Raw genomic sequence first — 17,985 nt, 5'->3', positions numbered from 1 at the left:
TCTCAGGAGTCTCCATCACGAATGTGCTACTGGTGATCATACTACGTCCCAACTGGCCATGTATTGTAAATAGACATTGACTCTACATGAGTAGTTTTAGGTTGGAGAGGTGTTGGAAACATGACGTCAGGGTTAACAGCATCCAAAGTGTGATCCCAACCTCCAGGCAGCCTAGGTGCTTTCACTTTTCACATGCTGTTGTCAGCTACTGTTGTCTCATTGTCTATACCACGTGCATAAGGGTCCTTGTAATAGATGGCCCTCATGTTGAAAATAAAACTAATCTCTGTGTTTTGTCTTTTCTGCAATAGAGATTTAGAGATCTAGATCTAATTTCTTCCTATTGAAATGTCTCCATATACTCTTACGTTAAACACTGTGCCTATTGCCTTATTTTATATATAGAAGTGAATATTATATAGCTTTATAGGTTCTTGAAAAAAATTCTCCCTGAACGTTAAAAGTGAAAACAGGAATGGCATGAACATCTCTATGTAATGGCAGTTTTTTGGTTTTGTTTTCATATGATGTAACTTGGCTTTTGAATGAATTGTTTTTTATTGTCATTTGTAGTAATTTCCTGTTGCTAAACTGCAAAACCCAATCAAACAATCTTCAATTTTTTACAGGGGAAAGAAAGCTTTGAGTAAGAAGAAACTAAAAAGGCGGCAAAAAGTCAAATCGAAAGTGAAATCAAGAACAAAGGTAGGATTGTGAATTCTCTTTGGAAACTGTAGGATTCATTGCACATTTTGTTTCAACCTTGTTGATTAGGGATGCACGATAAATTATCTGCCATATCGGTATCAGCCAATACCGATAACATAAAAAATTAACCACTACCTATAATATGTCGGCCATTATACAAAATGTAGGTCGATATATTTTAGCTGATAAATCATTTCCTCTGGTTAAACTTCAGCTGCACACTGCTCACAGTTAAAATACAGTACAGTACTGGCTTTCCGTCCTGATCATTTACGTAGTGCTATTAGGAAAATATTGTTGATGTAGGAACAGTATGCATAAACAGTATTTATGAATGTGTCAATTAAAGATACAAAAGCATGTTCTGTCTTGAGACCTGTTAGACATGTGGCTATTAAGAACTTTTTTCTGGATTGCTCTGGAAGAACATCTATAATTTGTTTATTAAATAAAAAACATAAAAACAGTTGTCCACTTTTTGCCTTTTGTTTCAGTCTTGGACACTTGACAAGTGTAATGTATTACAATGTTGAGGCCACATTTGTGAGGATTTTACTTCCCAAACAGAGTGCATCATGGGCAAGTAAGCCTTGCTCAAGCTTAAGTTTGTCGTTTTTTAATGTAGGTGCGCGATAGTCAGCTCAAAACACGCAGTGACATTCTTTATCCACGCTAGGGCTGGGCGATTTAGCAAAAAAATCTAATCTAGATTTTTTCTGAACATTTGACCGATTCACGATTTCGATTTCGATTTTTTCGTTTTTGCTTAACTAGTCAACTTAAAACATAACTACAACAATAAAGTACTGAAATAACATTCTCTTTATTAGTAATTTAGTAAAAAAACATAAATAAGGAAAGTTTTTGTATTTTAAAACATTTCTTTATTGTGCCTAGTTGTTTTTTCAGTGTACTTTACAGTGGTCAAGAAGGTGTAGAAGTACAACTTTGCAAAATATATGATGGAATAATAAAAGCAACTATAGTTTAATTAAAAAAAGTGAGGCTCATGTATGGCTGAAGAGTACGACTACTCCACAGGTCAGTCGTCGTGGGAAAAAAAGATGCGCTATAAAGCTGTTCCGACACTTTTTCGCGTGTTTCAGTGTACATTCGGGGAATTGCGGCTTCTGTAAAATGTTTGCGGCTTGGTAACTTGTATCTTGGATCAACGGCGTGTAGCATATTTATGAACCCTTGCTTTTCCACGGTGTGCATGGGAACCATGTCCTTTGCAATATGAAATGCCACAGCATTTGTTATTTCTTGCCATCGGTGTGACTTTCTATCATATGGAATGGCGTTGGAAAATGATGCCGCTAATGAAACCTGGCGTTGTGCATTTCGATGTGTATCTGTCGTCTTTGGGTGGCTGACTGTGTTGTTTTCATCTCTTAATTTTGTGCATTCGAGCCATTCAGCCTAATGTCTCTGTCGCAAATGCTGAAACAAATTAGTTGTGCTGCCACTGCCGGTTGCAACTGACTTTCTACATATCTTGCATTTGACGAAAGTTTGTTTGACGTCTGCCCTCTCAAATCCAAACCATTTCCAAATCACTGAAGTAACATTACTACCTTTCTTTGATACAAGATCATCCTGATGCGAAGAGCCAGGCGTCTCCATGATGTTAGCCGTTAACTTCTACGTTACTGATTTGTCACTGAGTGAGCGGTTGAGACGCGTTCAAGCGCGCCATCAAGTGGTATTGACAAGTATTTCCAACGTATCTAATTGGATGTGCATGATAAACTTTTTTTTTAAATCTCGATGTCTCGATTTAACAAAAATTAAATCGTGTTAAAACGTAAACTCGAATTTATCGGAAAAATCGAAAAAATCGCCCAGCCCTAATCCGCGCCGTAATGAAACTCAGTTTTTTCAATTTTGATTCTAGAAATCAATTTATCCTTTACATAAACTTATCTCAGGGATGCTTAGCATTGGCATACTCCCTTACGGTTTGGAAAGGAGAAAACAGACTTCTTTTAGACGTGACATATAAAAACAAACAACTCAATATTAATAAGGAATAAATTATGTTTGTATTTACATTAATCCTGGCTGATTGAAAGCAAATGAAACGCGCTTCCCGAAGCGTTATCTCTGCATTCCTGGGACATCCGTGCCATCTGAAAGGGTGTTTTCTGCTGCGGGTCTGCTGGTCTATCAAAGTTTTAAATCTAAATCTAATAAATCTGCGAGTTTTTTTTTTAATGGGTCACAGTCAACTGTCAAGTCTAGTCAACTTTATTTATATAGAGCTTTTTACAATTTTCATTGTTACAAAGCAGCTTCTTAGTCTCATCTCTCTGCGTCCTCCGGACTCCACATTCAAAAGGCGTATGCAGCCGTAAAACGCCACCTCCAGAGGACTCTGCGTTTCAAATGAGACACAAAATGTATTTCTGTTCTCAGTTAAGGAAATTACCGAAATGAACATTCCTAATTTAGATTTTACATTTGGCAGACGCTTTTATCCAAAGCGACTTTCATTGCATTATCCTATACATTTATATATAGGTATGTGCAATCCCCTGGGATCCAACCCACAACCTTGCGTTGTTAACGCAATGCTCTTACCACTGAGCTACTGTATATAGATACTGTACATCAGCCAATATATCGGTTATCAGCTTCCAATGTTAAAGAATTATCGGTTATCGGTTTCAGCCACAATTTAAATATCGGTGAATCCCTATTGTTAATAGAACAACCAATTTGCCAATTATATGCATACTAATAACAACTAGTTAATAGTGAGAATTGCTTTACAGATTATTTAAATATATTTACATGATGTTTTCCTTTTCCATCCAGTGTACGATCTTGTGTACAATATTTATGCATTTTATTTAATTAATGAAATTATTATAGCATTTTTTTAAATACTTTGTTGTATTTGATATAGGCTTCTTTACATTGTTTGACCGTCATCAAAATGAGATTTTAATCCAGAATGTTTTTTTTTGTTTAAATTTCATTTTCTTAATGGGACATTTAATTGATTTGCTAGGTTACTGATTTTAGTCATCAGGGCAGAGATTCCAGTGAACACGTGGTGGAGATTTTGGGAGTGGCCGGGTCACGATTGGCTGTTGATTGCATCCCATGTGTTACATGTATCCATGGCAACATCTTCCTGCATCTCCTGCACTAAGCACCTATAGTTTAACGGGCAGCTAGGGTTTGTCTCAATGTGTATAACAATGCTCAGAAAATAGGCAACCCAAAATGTCTTATACTGGATATTGTCTATTGTCTTCCCATTTCCAAAGCATTTGTGAGGATAATGTCTAATTGTGTTTGGATATCCTTTCCCAGGCACTCTGTTTTCCCTAGTGGATGGCAGTGCTTCACAGGCTGTGGTTGCTGAGAATAATGTGATTGTACATAGCAGAGGAGAGTATATGCTGTACAAATCCTCCGCCCTAAAACCCAACTGACTATAGAGAAGAGCTCACTTATATTTTTCCTATCCTGCCACATCCTTAAAAGGAGCTCCGTGCCTTTGTTTGCTCATAAACAGATGGGTGGAGTTTCTACTGTAGGGAAGACTCTGCTTGATTGAAGACATATTGCTCGAATGTCATCTCTTTTGTTTGATTTATTTAAACGCTTCAGCGCTTAAATGACTTAAGAAGAGGTTCAACCAGGCGCTCAGGTGAAGTTGAAAAGTCTGTGATAGGTGCTCTTGGGGTAGGGAACAAGCAAAATCGGAACAAAAAGCGGGTCCCAGGCACTCAGTCAAATATGATGTGGAGAAGGATAAAGTTAAAAAGCCTTTATTAAGTGTGGCTTAAGTCATTTAAAATATGAGCCAACATGTTTCGACCAACAACTGGTCTTCCTCAGGGCAAAGTATCACAAAGGATGAGAATGACATCAAATTATAAATAACCTCACACCCACAGTCACACAATGGAATATTCAATTAACCTAATCAAGCCTTCTACAATCAATTAAGGCAATCAGGTCTACAGGATAGGAGAACATCCATAATTGGCAACACAGTAAATAAAGAGAACCAAGAAAAGAAATACCCCTCAACGTAGGTCATCTGGAGAGGAAAATAACAAGTTTTGAGCATACATAAAGACATAAATACGTATTAGGCAAACCCAATATATAGGCATGGACAACATATCATAAAAAACACTTAAACTCAATGTCCTCGTTCAGACCTGGATACCGAAGTGCATCAAGCTGATGGATCCAAAATGTCTCGCGCTGGTTGAGTCTACGGATCCTATCCCCACCTCTATCCAAAGGTCTTACATGCTCCAAGACCTCTATTTTTAATAGGGAATCATTATTTGTTTAGACCTAAATCTTTCTTTACACCCATAATATCGAATCCTTCTCTTGTAGCCTTTTGTAAGAAAGTGGATTTTGATGTGCAGAAATGTTTCGATACTCAGTCCGGACCCACACTAATATCGAATTTGACTATAAGTGAACGCAAGGCTCTTAAAGAGCTCACTATGATTGATGACATAATTATTCGCCCTGCTGATAAGGGTGGGGCTGTAGTGGTCCTTTCTAAAGATATGTATATCCTAGAGGCGACAAGACAGTTGGAAACTAAGCACTATGAAAGAATTACTAGCAATCCAATGTCTGAATTGACCGTTATTTTTCATAACATTCTAACGCATGCCAGAAATTCTGAATGGATTACTGATAGTGAAATGAAATATATGATAGTTGAACACCCATCTCTGGCTACATTTTACTTACTTCCTAAGGTACATAAACCCCCTTTTGATAACCCCCCTGGGCGACCAATTATTTCGGGTAACGGTACACTTACTGAACCAGCGTCCAAGTTTGTTGATTTTTTCATTAAGCCGTTTGTTAGAACTCTGCCCTCTTTCATTGAGGATACTGTGGATGTTTTAAACAGCTTGTCGAATTTAGGCAATGTTGGGTCCAACTATTTAATTAGCATGGATGTTGAGTCTCTATATACTAACATTGACCACGAGGAGGGTCTACACGCCTTGAAACATTTTATTTCTGATAGAAAGGACAAAAGACCTCCTTCTCAATTTATTGTACAACTCACTGAGTTTATTATTTATAACAATGTTTTTATATTCATGGACAAGCTGTATAAACAGAAGATTGGTGTACCAATGGGTTGTTGTTTTTCACCTAATTATGCTTGTCTGTTTTTGGGGTTATGGGAGAAGCTGTATGTCCTCAACTCGGTTAATCCTTTCTATCATTGTATTACATGGTATGGTCGTTACATTGATGATTTATTATTTATTTTTAAGGGTACCGACTCTCAGGTCCGGGAGTTTCACCAATACCTTAATTCCATCAATAGAAATATTAAATTATCTTTAGAATACTCTAAAACCAGTATTGATTTTTTAGACCTAACCATTTCTATTGACCCAGAAGGAAAGTTACATACCACGCTTTTCAGAAAAAAGACATCCAGAAATACCATTCTTAGGGCTGACTCTTTTCATCCTCCGTATTTCATTGACAATGTACCTTTTGGCCAATTCCAGCGGTTACGCCGCATATGTGACGACAATGTTGATTTTGAAAAACAGGCAGATATTATGTCAGAACGCTTTGCTAAAAGAGCCTACAAACCAGATATCGTCGCTCGTGCACGTTCCAGAGCTCAATCCCTTTATCTCCCTGATACTTTGACTAAGAAGGGACGTAAAGTAGATAATCAATCCCGCCCCTTTTTTGTTACACAATATAGTAGGGAGGCCAGACAGATAAAACGGATTATTCAGGATAACTGGGCCATTATTAGTTCGGATTCTACCCTCCAACAGGTCTTTCCTCAACCGCCTCTGTTTTCTTACAGAAGGGCCCCGACTCTTCGAGATAAGTTGGTACATAGCTATCTTCCCCCTGAGAAGAAGGAAAGTTGGCTTAAGAGACCTATTGGGTTATACCGTTGTATGAATTGTCCTCATTGTACTAATATCATTCCCTGTAAAAGTTTTGTGGATTTTAAATCTAATAGAACATTTAAAATGAATGATTTTATAAACTGTAACACTACATTTGTTATTTACCGCCTATCTTGCCCCTGTAAGAATGTGTTTTATGTCGGTCGCACAAAAAGACGTTTACGTGATCGGTTGGCGGAGCATAAATATGCTATTCGTATTAGCAGCCCAGACTATCAGATGGCTCAACACTTCTTACATATGCACAACAAAAATGATTCCCTATTAAAAATAGAGGTCTTGGAGCATGTAAGACCTGTGGATAGAGGTGGGGATAGGATCCGTAGACTCAACCAGCGCGAGACATTTTGGATCCATCAGCTTGATGCACTTCGGTATCCAGGTCTGAATGAGGACATTGAGTTTTTTATGATATGTTGTCTATGCCTATATATTGGGTTTGCCTAATACGTATTTATGTCTTTATGTATGCTCAAAACTTGTTATTTTCCTCTCCAGATGACCTACGTTGAGGGGTATTTCTTTTCTTGGTTCTCTTTATTTACTGTGTTGCCAATTATGGATGTTCTCCTATCCTGTAGACCTGATTGCCTAATTGGCTTAATTGATTGTAGAAGGCTTGATTAGGTTAATTGAATATTCCATTGTGTGACTGTGGGTGTGAGGTTATTTATAATTTGATGTCATTCTCATCCTTTGTGATACTTTGCCCTGAGGAAGACCAGTTGTTGGTCGAAACATGTTGGCTCATATTTTAAATGACTTAAGCCACACTTAATAAAGGCTTTTTTTACTTTATCCTTCTCCACATCATATTTGACTGAGTCCCTGGGACCCGCTTTTTTTCCGATTTTGCTTAAATTACTTAATTTCCATTATGGTTGAAATAATTAGCATATATGTTTGAATATATCAATATATTAAAGAACCACAAATAGCTGAAAGACATATGTTTAAAATACATACAGTATATCAATATTTTTAGTCTTTCCGGTTGTATACGGGCCATTCAAAATTAGTTCCCCAGAATGTTTTATATATCCAAAGGGGTCGACAGATATGCGTTTTTCAGGGCCGATGTCGATATCGATTATCACAGATCAAGTAGAACGATAACCAATATTTTGAACCGGATATATGTCTGGTGTAAAAATAAAAAATATGTTCAAAATGAAGAATATCAAAAGCTCTGACAAAAACGTTGCCCAGAAATCATGGTTACTACATGTAAAATCACTGCATTGAACTCACTAGCAGCCATCCTCCCAAGATGGCGCAACATTCCACGCGGTGTGTCGTCGAGTAACAAGCTCTATACTCTCCAAGACGGGAATTATAATGTGTGTATCTGAACATTTATGCGTAATAAATTGCAAAAAAAACACAATCTGACACTTGTTGCGAGCAGTTTGAGTGCAGGCTTTGTCCCGTGTGCGCATGCATTGTCTTTGTGAACTGACTTAAGATTGTCTTTTGAGAAGACGCAAGCCCTTGATGCTTTAAAATTGTTTTTTATCTGTGAATTGGCATGACTTAAATTAATGTACAAATGCCTATTCCGTCAACTAATGCGTTTTTAGGTCACTGAAGCAGCTCGATCAAGCAAATGCTTTCAGTGTGAGACTGCAATCCTTTCCTTGTCTGCAGCCTTCTGCGTTGATTGTCCGGAATCGTAACTTTCATCAAATCAAATGGTGGGCATTGCATTAGGCCAAAGAGTGGATTGTTAATTACAACAGAGGAGGCTGCATTGGAGCCAGATAGCGTGTTTCAAAGATAAATTAATTTATCAGCTAATTTGCTTTGAAAATGACTCATGTCGAAAATCATAAAAATGCTTAATTTCGACATTGATAATTGGCCAGGGATGATAATTGGTCGACCTCTTATATCAAAGGTACACAGTTCTAGTAATTATGCAGTTCATTTTCCTTCAGAAAAGTTTTGGACAATTCTTCCTCTCCCCAAATTTTGTCTCCACCGAAACACAATAATATATAATTGAATAAGAAGGATCATTTTTACATATTAAGATTTTGTTTAAATAAACTTTTTTCATTATTCATTATTTTATATATATATTGAAACAAACACTATCATAACATCTTTAACCTAATTTAATTTACCTTATTTTTGACAAAAATAATCCCATAATTCGGTCATGACACACACATTTTCCGTAGTGATGGGAATGTTTTGGTAGTGATCACAATATTTTATTTGCACAGCTGAATCAGACTTTTAACAAATTATGTTAAAGGACCTCTAATATAGCCCTTTTACAACATGTTATGTAAATCTTAAGAGTCCACAGAATGTGTCTGTGATGTTTCAGCTCAAAATACACCACAGATCTTTTATCATACTGTACCCTACAAGTCTATTTTTGCCTGTGTGGAGGCTGTTTTGGTGTGTGTCTCTTTAAATTCAAATTAGCTGCTGGTCTCCGCCCTCTTTCCAACATTAAAACCTAACATATACGCAGCCAGCACATAACAGAAACTCATCTGACTGTAAATATCTAATAGAAAACCTACAGCCCACATACTATATCACTACCAAAACATACTAAGATACCAATAATTTGCAAAACTGTACAGAGATTTTTTATTAAGTGTTTCTTTTTCTCTGTAACGAAACAATTTTTGTTACTACCAAAACAATGAAACCTAGTGATACTTTTCGGTCGTGACTTTTTTTGGTGGTTACAATTTTTTTATAAGTTTGGGCCTAGGTGAAAGATGCTAATCACCACATGGTTTGCGAGCAAAGTTCTGATTAATTTTTTACACACTAGTGTTGTCAAAAATATCAATATTTTCAGACGTATCAATAGTGAAAAATAGGAAGTCGTTCCAATACGCATGTCCCATGTATCGATACCAGCTTGTGCATTCCTGCGCCCTCTCTTTTTTTTGTGACAGTGAGTTGACACACACTGCACGTGAACGTAGTGACAACAAAGCCCTCCTCCTCTCACAGACTTGACTCGATGCTCAACGATTATATGTGTACAAACATTTGTTTAAGGATTTATTAATCTCTTTAAAATGTAAGTTAAAAATTACAACTATTAATGTAAGCTCTGGTCAATTAATACTGAAAAAAACTACTATTATTAAATAATATAACAATATACCTCATTGTCTAGGCTTGTTCAATTTAACTTTTAACAAAGAAAAATGTGTAGGGCCTTGTTGTTATGGCAGTTTTTTTCCCGTGGTATTAAATATCAATATTATTGTGGATTTAGAAAGATGATAGAAGGATCTTAGTAAACAGCTAAGATTTGAATACTTGGATGCTTTTTAAACATGTTTTTTTATATGAGACAGCAGTTTGCACGAATTCTGTAGAATGGCCCATATCTGCTTTTAAATTTATACCAAAAAATGTGTAGGCAAAGTATGATAAATGTTTAATGCAGAAGTATCAAGCCTAAAATTTCTTTCTGTAAAGAGGGAGAAATCCCCATTTGCTTTTTCAGCTATAGGAAAATTAATTCCTAATCACCACCATATGTTGTGTAGGCTTGAAAGGTGATCAGTTGTGTGCTGGCCATTTGTTGGCCATTAAATTAATTTAATGTATGATCTATATTGTATTAAATTAATTTAATGTATGATCTATATTGTAATATATATTGTTTCAAAACAGTGTTAAGAGCTGTTCACACTGGACAGTAACTATTAAAATAAGGTTTTGAAAATCATTCTAAATTTAAGAGAATAGAGATATAACAATAAGGATGCCGCAAACAATATCATTGCGATCGCTTTCAGAACAATCTTTTTCAGTTGATGAAAAACAAAAAGGGCAAACAGTAGGGATGCACCGATACCGATACCAGTATCGGTACCAGTATACCAGTATCGGTATCTGACCCGATACCAAGCTCATGTACTCGTACTCGTAAAAATTCCCAGATACCAAAGACCGATACCTCACGTGAAGTAATTGACAGTGCACACAGAGACACCTGCCGTAGCAGACACAATGTCATAGAGTGTTCACACCTAAATCGCGCTTTTCGTGTGTAGTTGGACGCTTGAACATTTTCAGTTCACTCGCTAAATTCGCGCGTGGAATTCACTTCAATCGCGAGTGAATTTCGCGTCATGGGAGGGGCTACTGGCAGGCGGCTCCACTCTTGTTGCGAAATGGCGGACATTTTGTTGAGCAGGTAGCTGCTCATAATGTGCTATGGAAGGCTGAAGATAGACGTAAACTCGTTCGGCGCCGTGTCTGGGTCCAGAGGCGCAGTCCTTCATTGTTGTTTCAGATTTCTGCCTCCGCTCGCTATGTCATTATCACGTCCCTACTAGAGCAAGCTTCTGATTGGTTAACGCGGCGAAAATTTTCGCCAAAGTTCAGATTTTTTAACTGGCGTGAATAACGCGAACGCTCAATTCACGCCGCCTCATTCGCATGAAACGCACCGTAGGTAGGTCGATATCGCGTCTTTGCATTGACTTAACATGTAAATCACTCTCTTTTAACGCTTCATTCGCGCATAGCAGTGTGGAAATATTTCAAAATCAATGATGACGGCCCACGCATGGCAATCTGCATGCTTATGTCCTCGGTTTTGCCCTTTGGAGGTTATTGAACACTGAATTTTGGCTTTGAAAATATTTTTGATAAGCACATAAGATTGATTTATTTTTTCATAATATGAGTTGAAGTTGTTACAAATAAAGATGCTGATATGTTCATTAGTCTCATTGTGTTGTTCTTAGAAAATTGCCACAAACAAAAAAACCTGGTGTCGGTATCGGCGAGTACCAGGGAAAAAGTATCGGTATCTAACTCGATCCTTAAAAAGTGGTATTGGTGCATCCCTAGCAAACAGCATGGGTTGGAGGAGAAAATTGTTGACGAACATGCTGAAGTGTTTTCAGAAAAGTGTGCCTTATGCATCAGACGTTCAGCAAACGGTCCGTGGGGGGTGACGTCTAAGGCTTAGACTAGGACTGTTTACACAAAACTTAGAATAACAGAGGTGCATTATGAATCGCAGGGTTTGTTCAGTTATGTCAGGTGTGCTAAAAACAAGCAAAATAATATATTATAAAATAATAAAATAATATAGCACTAGCACTATATGTCTACGCAATTACCACAGGGCTATTGGCTCAGACTCTTTCTGGTGCTTGGGAGTTTGTGCTCCCTTGGGGTCTGCCGTTACTATTTGTGCACGATTAACATTTAGATAACAAACCTGAATAAACAACCGCATGTGCAACTCGGTCGTGAACAGACGGAGATGCGTCTTAAAAGGTTTTTGCATATGGGCACGGACCTGTACTTTTTCGACATTTCCAGCACATTTTAAAGGGGTCATGGAACAGGACAGCATGTTTGCTTTTTATTTAGTGTGTTATATAACTGTTTATGCATGTTTAAGCTGTCCAATGTCTCCAAACTCTAAGTTTTTAACAAAAGTCTGATCCAGATCTGTCAAAACGCCTCTAGCAATCACGCCCCACATTTCTACTAGGTGTGGGCTGATTCCAGTTTTTCCATTACAATTCGATTCTTATACCTGAATTGAAAGTATCGGCCGATACAGATCCCAAACCGATACTAGTCCTGTTTTTTCCTGATCAGTGCAGAATTGCATGTATTTCATTGTATTGAACAAAACTATAACGTATTTTTGAAAGTTGACTGAACATGAAATGTAGTTCAATCATTTTGTGTAAAAACACTCTCATAAAATACAGATATAATTTTTTTTACAAGAGTAAAAGTGAAAATACTTCACTACAGTACATATCTACGCTTCATTCATTCTCTTAAGGCGGATTTTTACTTCTGCGTCTGACCTACGCCGTAGCCTGACGTGCACCTCTCCAAAAATGTATCAACGCGTCAACTCAACTTGGACCGCAAATGCTGTAATTGGTCGGTTTGAACCCCTCCCTCGGGTCCAAAAACTCTGTGATAGCGTCATGTTGACTCAGATAATTAGTTCGGAAATGCATTGAAGTAAATTATTTGTTCTTCTGTTTTTAACATATCAAGCTGCAACAAAATGTTTACTTGCTGCGAGTTGCTTCTTCTTAGGCCCTTGTCCTGGTTACACAAGCAACACGCGCATGGACACTTACGCCTAGTGGTCATTGCCTGTCCACGCGGACAACGACGCCGAAGTATAAATGAAAACTGACACGTAGCCTACAGCACAGGTACGACGCAGAAGTAAAAAAGCAGACTTTTTTTACATGTACTTTTCACGTCTTGGACGCAGAAATTATGGGTTTCATACATCCACCTTGACATGAACTTCAGAAGAAAGTGTGTGCTTAAGTCACAACACAAATGTTAGTTGTTTTAAATAAAGTGCATTGCATCCTTCCAACAGTTTACTGAGCCTTTGTTTTTAAACCTCTGATTCAGAGTTATTGTGTGTGAGTGACGCGTTTTACTCAGCCGGCTTCCAACGCTTTAATCATCAGTGATTACCAACTCCAGCAAAATACAATCCTTTTAATCCACACCAAAGACCATTATCTAGTAATTATGCAGAATAATTAAAATTAAATCTTTAGTTTTCTCCTCACATAAAGCTATCGCATGACATAAGAAAATGTTCAAATTTAGCGCAAAAAACTCTTACAACGGTTTCTTTATAGCTCATCCTTCTTAAAGCTTGATAATATTATTTAGCACGGCATCGAATTTTGGATCGTCCTGCCACTTCCGATTCAGCTAAAATGGTCTGTATCGACATGATACCGATCCAGAGTATTGGGATCGCCCGAGCCCTAATTTCTACGTTAGTTTGTGGTTATGTTTGCATAACGCTGCCCACATTTACATGCAAATAAAAATACGCAGCCGTTGTGCTGCTGCTGCCATGTCACAGCGGAAATGCATAAGTCAAAATAAAAACATGCCTCTGGGAAGTGTCCTTCTGGTCCTTCCGTCTTTTTCAGTCTCCTAACTTGGTTTGAAGTCCAAACTGATGCTGGTTTTACTCTTTTATTTACCTATGTGCTTGTATCTATGCTATTTATAATATGTGGTCTAACGCAAGTTCCCTTCCGAGTGGGTTGGCGGGGCGAACTGACTATCGTTCCGGCATGAAAGTTGCGTGCTCTGTGATTTCACACACACTCTGGCGGTTTTGATCCTCCTGTTTCATGCTCGTTTCTGTTTTTGCAACTGTTATAACGCAAAACATCTCTGAGTGAGAGGAGAGATGAACTGACAATCGATTATCTGCCTCGTCCTGGAAGTTTGTTGTTATGGTAAGGGGCGTAACATTTCCGCACCACAATCACAACTAGGGATGTACCGATCCGATACTCTGGATCGGATTTGGCTCCGATCCATACCTTTTTGAATGGATCGGGTATCGATCATGCGCGAGTCAGCACAACCGATCCAAATCCGATACCAAATTACCAGCAATTGTTGAACGGGGAGCTGTATTTAAGTAAATAGAAAACGTTCGTTTATTTTGAGAAAAATGCATTTACTTAAAAATAATAATTAAATACTTTGAAATTTATTTTGCGTAATGGCCCGACAGGCGAGTTTAGTGGGGAGACCTTTCAGGACCCAACTTTACGCCTATATGGAAATTTCAGCGCGTTGAAGATGTCGCAGATGTGGAAATATTTCACGCTTGAAACAACAGAAAGCAGCACAGCTGCCAGTGTGTAAGTACTGTTGCGCGTTACAACACGACACATTTAATCAAACATCTTCAGAAGCATCACGGAAAAGATCACGAAGAGTTTGTACAAGCGAAACGCAAAAAGGACGAATTAAAGCACCAAACCTTGCAGGAATTATTTCAAAGGCAAGAAAAACTTCACAAAGACGACAAAAAAATCTGTAAAAATCACAGAAAAAGTTGTGGAATTTATTGTACTAGATAATCAGCCTCTCTCTGTTGTGGAAAATGTAGGCTTCCGTCGCCTGAACCGCGTTAGTTTACCATCGCGTAAATACATTTCTGAAACAGCTTTGCCTGAGTTATTTTATAGTGTCGTCGCATGTTTGCGGATCAGTTAAAAGATGTAAAATCTTTGAGCTTCACTGCTAATATTTGGAGCTCCGACGTGTGTCCCATGTCCCTTTTGAGTTTAACCGCGGATGGGATGGATTCTGGTTATGCATTGCAGAGTGCTGTGCTACATGCTAAAGAGTTGCGAGGATCACACACAACAGCGTGACTTCAGCTACAATCAAAGAAATGCTGGATGGTTGGAAAATACAGATTGTCATTTGGATGACTCCATAGCTTGATTAAATGTAATGTTTTCATTACATTTTCAAATTTCAATTATAAGTTTAGCACAGTGTCCTTAATAAAGATGTCCGTCATACTGTGTATATTATTTATCTAAGTTTTGATGTATTTCATGAATATGCAAAGCTTGACTTTAAGCAGATAAATTTAATGACTGTGTGAGTTACAGACATTCTAAACCTTAAAAGGTCAACAATAACTGATATCGGATTTGGATCGGTATCGGACGATATTTGAAAGTTCAGTATCGGAATCGGATCGGCAGAGAAAAACTGGTATCGGTGCATCCCTAATCACAACGCACTGCTCAACTGGCCAATCAAAGCACACTGCGGTTCCCAGAGTGATGAGTTTTGTAAAAGTTGACACGTTTAGAAAGGCGGGGCGAATAAACATATAAACACATTGTATTGCACCACAAGTTAATAATCATATGACTCCTTTAAAAAATTGTGATGATAATGATAACTGACAATTGTGTTCACTGTAAAAATTATATGGAACTTTCATACCGTTAATATCGGTATGAAAGTGTGTGATCGGTATGATAACATACACACATATATATATATATATATATATATATATGTATGTATGTTCTCATCGTCCTGCCACTTCCGATTCAGCTATTTATATATAAATATATATATATTTACATTTAGTCACAAGGATATGTACTTATGTATATAATCAACAGCGCCTCATCTCTTGCTGCTCCTATATCGCTAATTCTCCATCTAATGTGTTGCAGTCAGAAGGTCTGGATGGGGCCTTGCTAGTGCCAGACATCAAACTCCACAGCAACCCTTCAGCATTCAACGTCTACTGTAATGTGCGTCATTGTGTTCTCGACTGGCAGCAGAAGGAGACGACATTGGCCCTGGCCTCACGCAATTCTGTCCAGAGCGGAGACTCTGATAGTGAGGAGGAGGAGGAGTACCGTGAACCTGCCGTAAAACTGCCAAAGGTCAGTGACAGACACAAATGCAAAGATATGACTTTGAGAGCTGTTATGTAGGACAAAGTTATGTAGGGTCTATTTTAATAGAGAATAAGGTTGAGAGTGTTGGACATTTATTTCCCTGAAATTAATATGATGTCATAATTGATTCATCCTCATACTGTTCTACACATTAATGACTGGCTGTCTAATGCTCAAAAGAAGTTGTTTGAAATAAAATCTAAGATTTTTGAATGATCAACACAGTGCCTTATAACAGAAAGAGGCATCTTTAGAATCAAACTTTTCTCACAGAAACGTCTTTATTAAAATTCCATTGTAGATGTTAAACATAGCTGTGAAGAGGACAATGGGTCTCGTTCACCAATAACTGCGTGGATTGTTTTGTATTTTGTAAGCACAGGAGAACTTCTCACGAAAAGTCTCCGCTTAATTCACAACATATTAAATAATATCGTTCTTAACTGAATTTGGAGTGTTGAATGAGCAGCTGCATGCACAAGACTAGTCATTTGCATAAAACACGCCCTGCACCTCCAAATAAGGGCTTTCTGCACACACTTTCCTTACAGCCTTTTGTCACTTGTCAAACATGCTGGTGTTCACAGACGTGCTCTTACCCGACCCTCAAGTAATGCCATTCTAAAATGCATTTCAAACACAATTAAACAACTTTTATTATTTTATACCCAGATTACAGACCTCTCATTAGCGCATGTATGTGTGTATTTGCGTTTTTAGTAGAAACGTTGCAGCTGAAGATGTATGCAGCTTTTCTTACTCTTACTCTTCACTGTATACTGTATAATCTAATATAGTAAAGAATATATTCAATTGTGCTTTTTTATTACTTAATAAATAACAAATTATATAATACAATTAAGGTAACAATTGAATATGATTATTGTCGTGACGAGATAAAATAATACTTCTTAACGCAATTATAAGACCGTACAGACCAAGTGCTATCTGCAAACGTGTGGTTTCAGTTGTCCTCATATTTTTTCTTAAATTTAGAATTACTTAACTTAAATCATGATTTGTTCTTAAAATCGTTCAGACGCACATTTCACGCACAAAATTGTGCGTACGGAAGCTTAGTGAATGAGACCCAATGTCTGGTTTACAGTCTCTTGTGATCCATATGCTTTTGCCCTCCATGAACCTGTTATGTGAAATGGCAACACCTAATTATAAGCCAGTTGATGTAAATTCGTCTTTTACACCCAGTTGTATAATTTTCTTTCAGTCTGAGAAAATCACATAAATTCATTGGAAATTCTTGGCACCACAACACTGTTGCTATAGTGATGAATTTTTCCACATTTACTTGAGAGAAATGGTCAGTAATTCAGATATAGTCTGTTCTGTGGTGGTATGATGGTGGCTTTACAGTGGCTGAACAGAGTCCAGGTGTTCCAAATTCTTTCTCCTAACATATAAACTGTTAAAGCCTGACCTACCAGGAGTTCTGAGGTTTTTGTAAAGATGGTATGTGCTTCTGACAAATTGCTGAACCTCCAGTGATGTACTACATTACCTACAACCCTGATCTACCAATCAAAGAAGTCACTGATAACAATTAAAGCTTAAATGATAGCCATCTAACTCAGCAGTTGCTGCCCAATCCAGTTAAATGTTGTGAATGACATAATCAGATAGATTCTTCTCAATATGTTTATTTGAATATTCTCTTTTTCAGTTCATTGACATTCATGACAGAATTTACATTTTTGGGTGGATTACTTTAACCCGTAAACCCTTTAAATATGAATGCATTTTGTGAATGTTTAATCATTCATTGGATAGAAAAAAATCACTCTGAAAGTGATCTAAAAAGTATCTTCTTTTGCATCCTTATTGTTATAGTTGTGTGGACTGCTTTTCTCTTAAACAATCTAAAACTTAATCTTCAGTTATCATTATTGTCGTTATTATTTCGTTTTACAAACTCTTCCAAGTTATACATTGGATATGAAATTATCTTACATAGTTATTACATGTCACTCTTACTTTCCTGCTCTCTTGCCCTCTGCCAAAAAGCTGTAATGTTTCCACTGGCCTTGATTGATTTTTAATTGCCTGATAATTATTTTGATTTA

General features: G+C 37.4%; 1 protein-coding gene across 7 annotated transcripts in view; it reads left to right on the top strand.

Annotated features, from left to right (window-relative positions):
* mycbp2 (MYC binding protein 2) overlaps positions 1-17,985 on the top strand; it is a 91,916-nt gene that overhangs the window by 1,424 nt on the left and 72,507 nt on the right. For all 7 annotated transcript variants that reach the window (XM_079464024.1, XM_079464025.1, XM_079464026.1 and 4 more), the window contains exons 2-3: positions 630-705; positions 15,674-15,889. In XM_079464024.1, the coding sequence (XP_079320150.1) occupies positions 630-705; positions 15,674-15,889 (292 nt within the window). The remainder of the gene's footprint in view (positions 1-629; positions 706-15,673; positions 15,890-17,985) is intronic.

This window comes from Barbatula barbatula, assembly GCF_947034865.1.
Source record: "Barbatula barbatula genome assembly, chromosome: 9".
Classification (NCBI taxonomy): Eukaryota; Metazoa; Chordata; class Actinopteri; order Cypriniformes; family Nemacheilidae; genus Barbatula; species Barbatula barbatula.
Note: the sequence above shows the minus strand (reverse complement) of the source record. Positions and strands in the feature narration are given on the sequence as shown.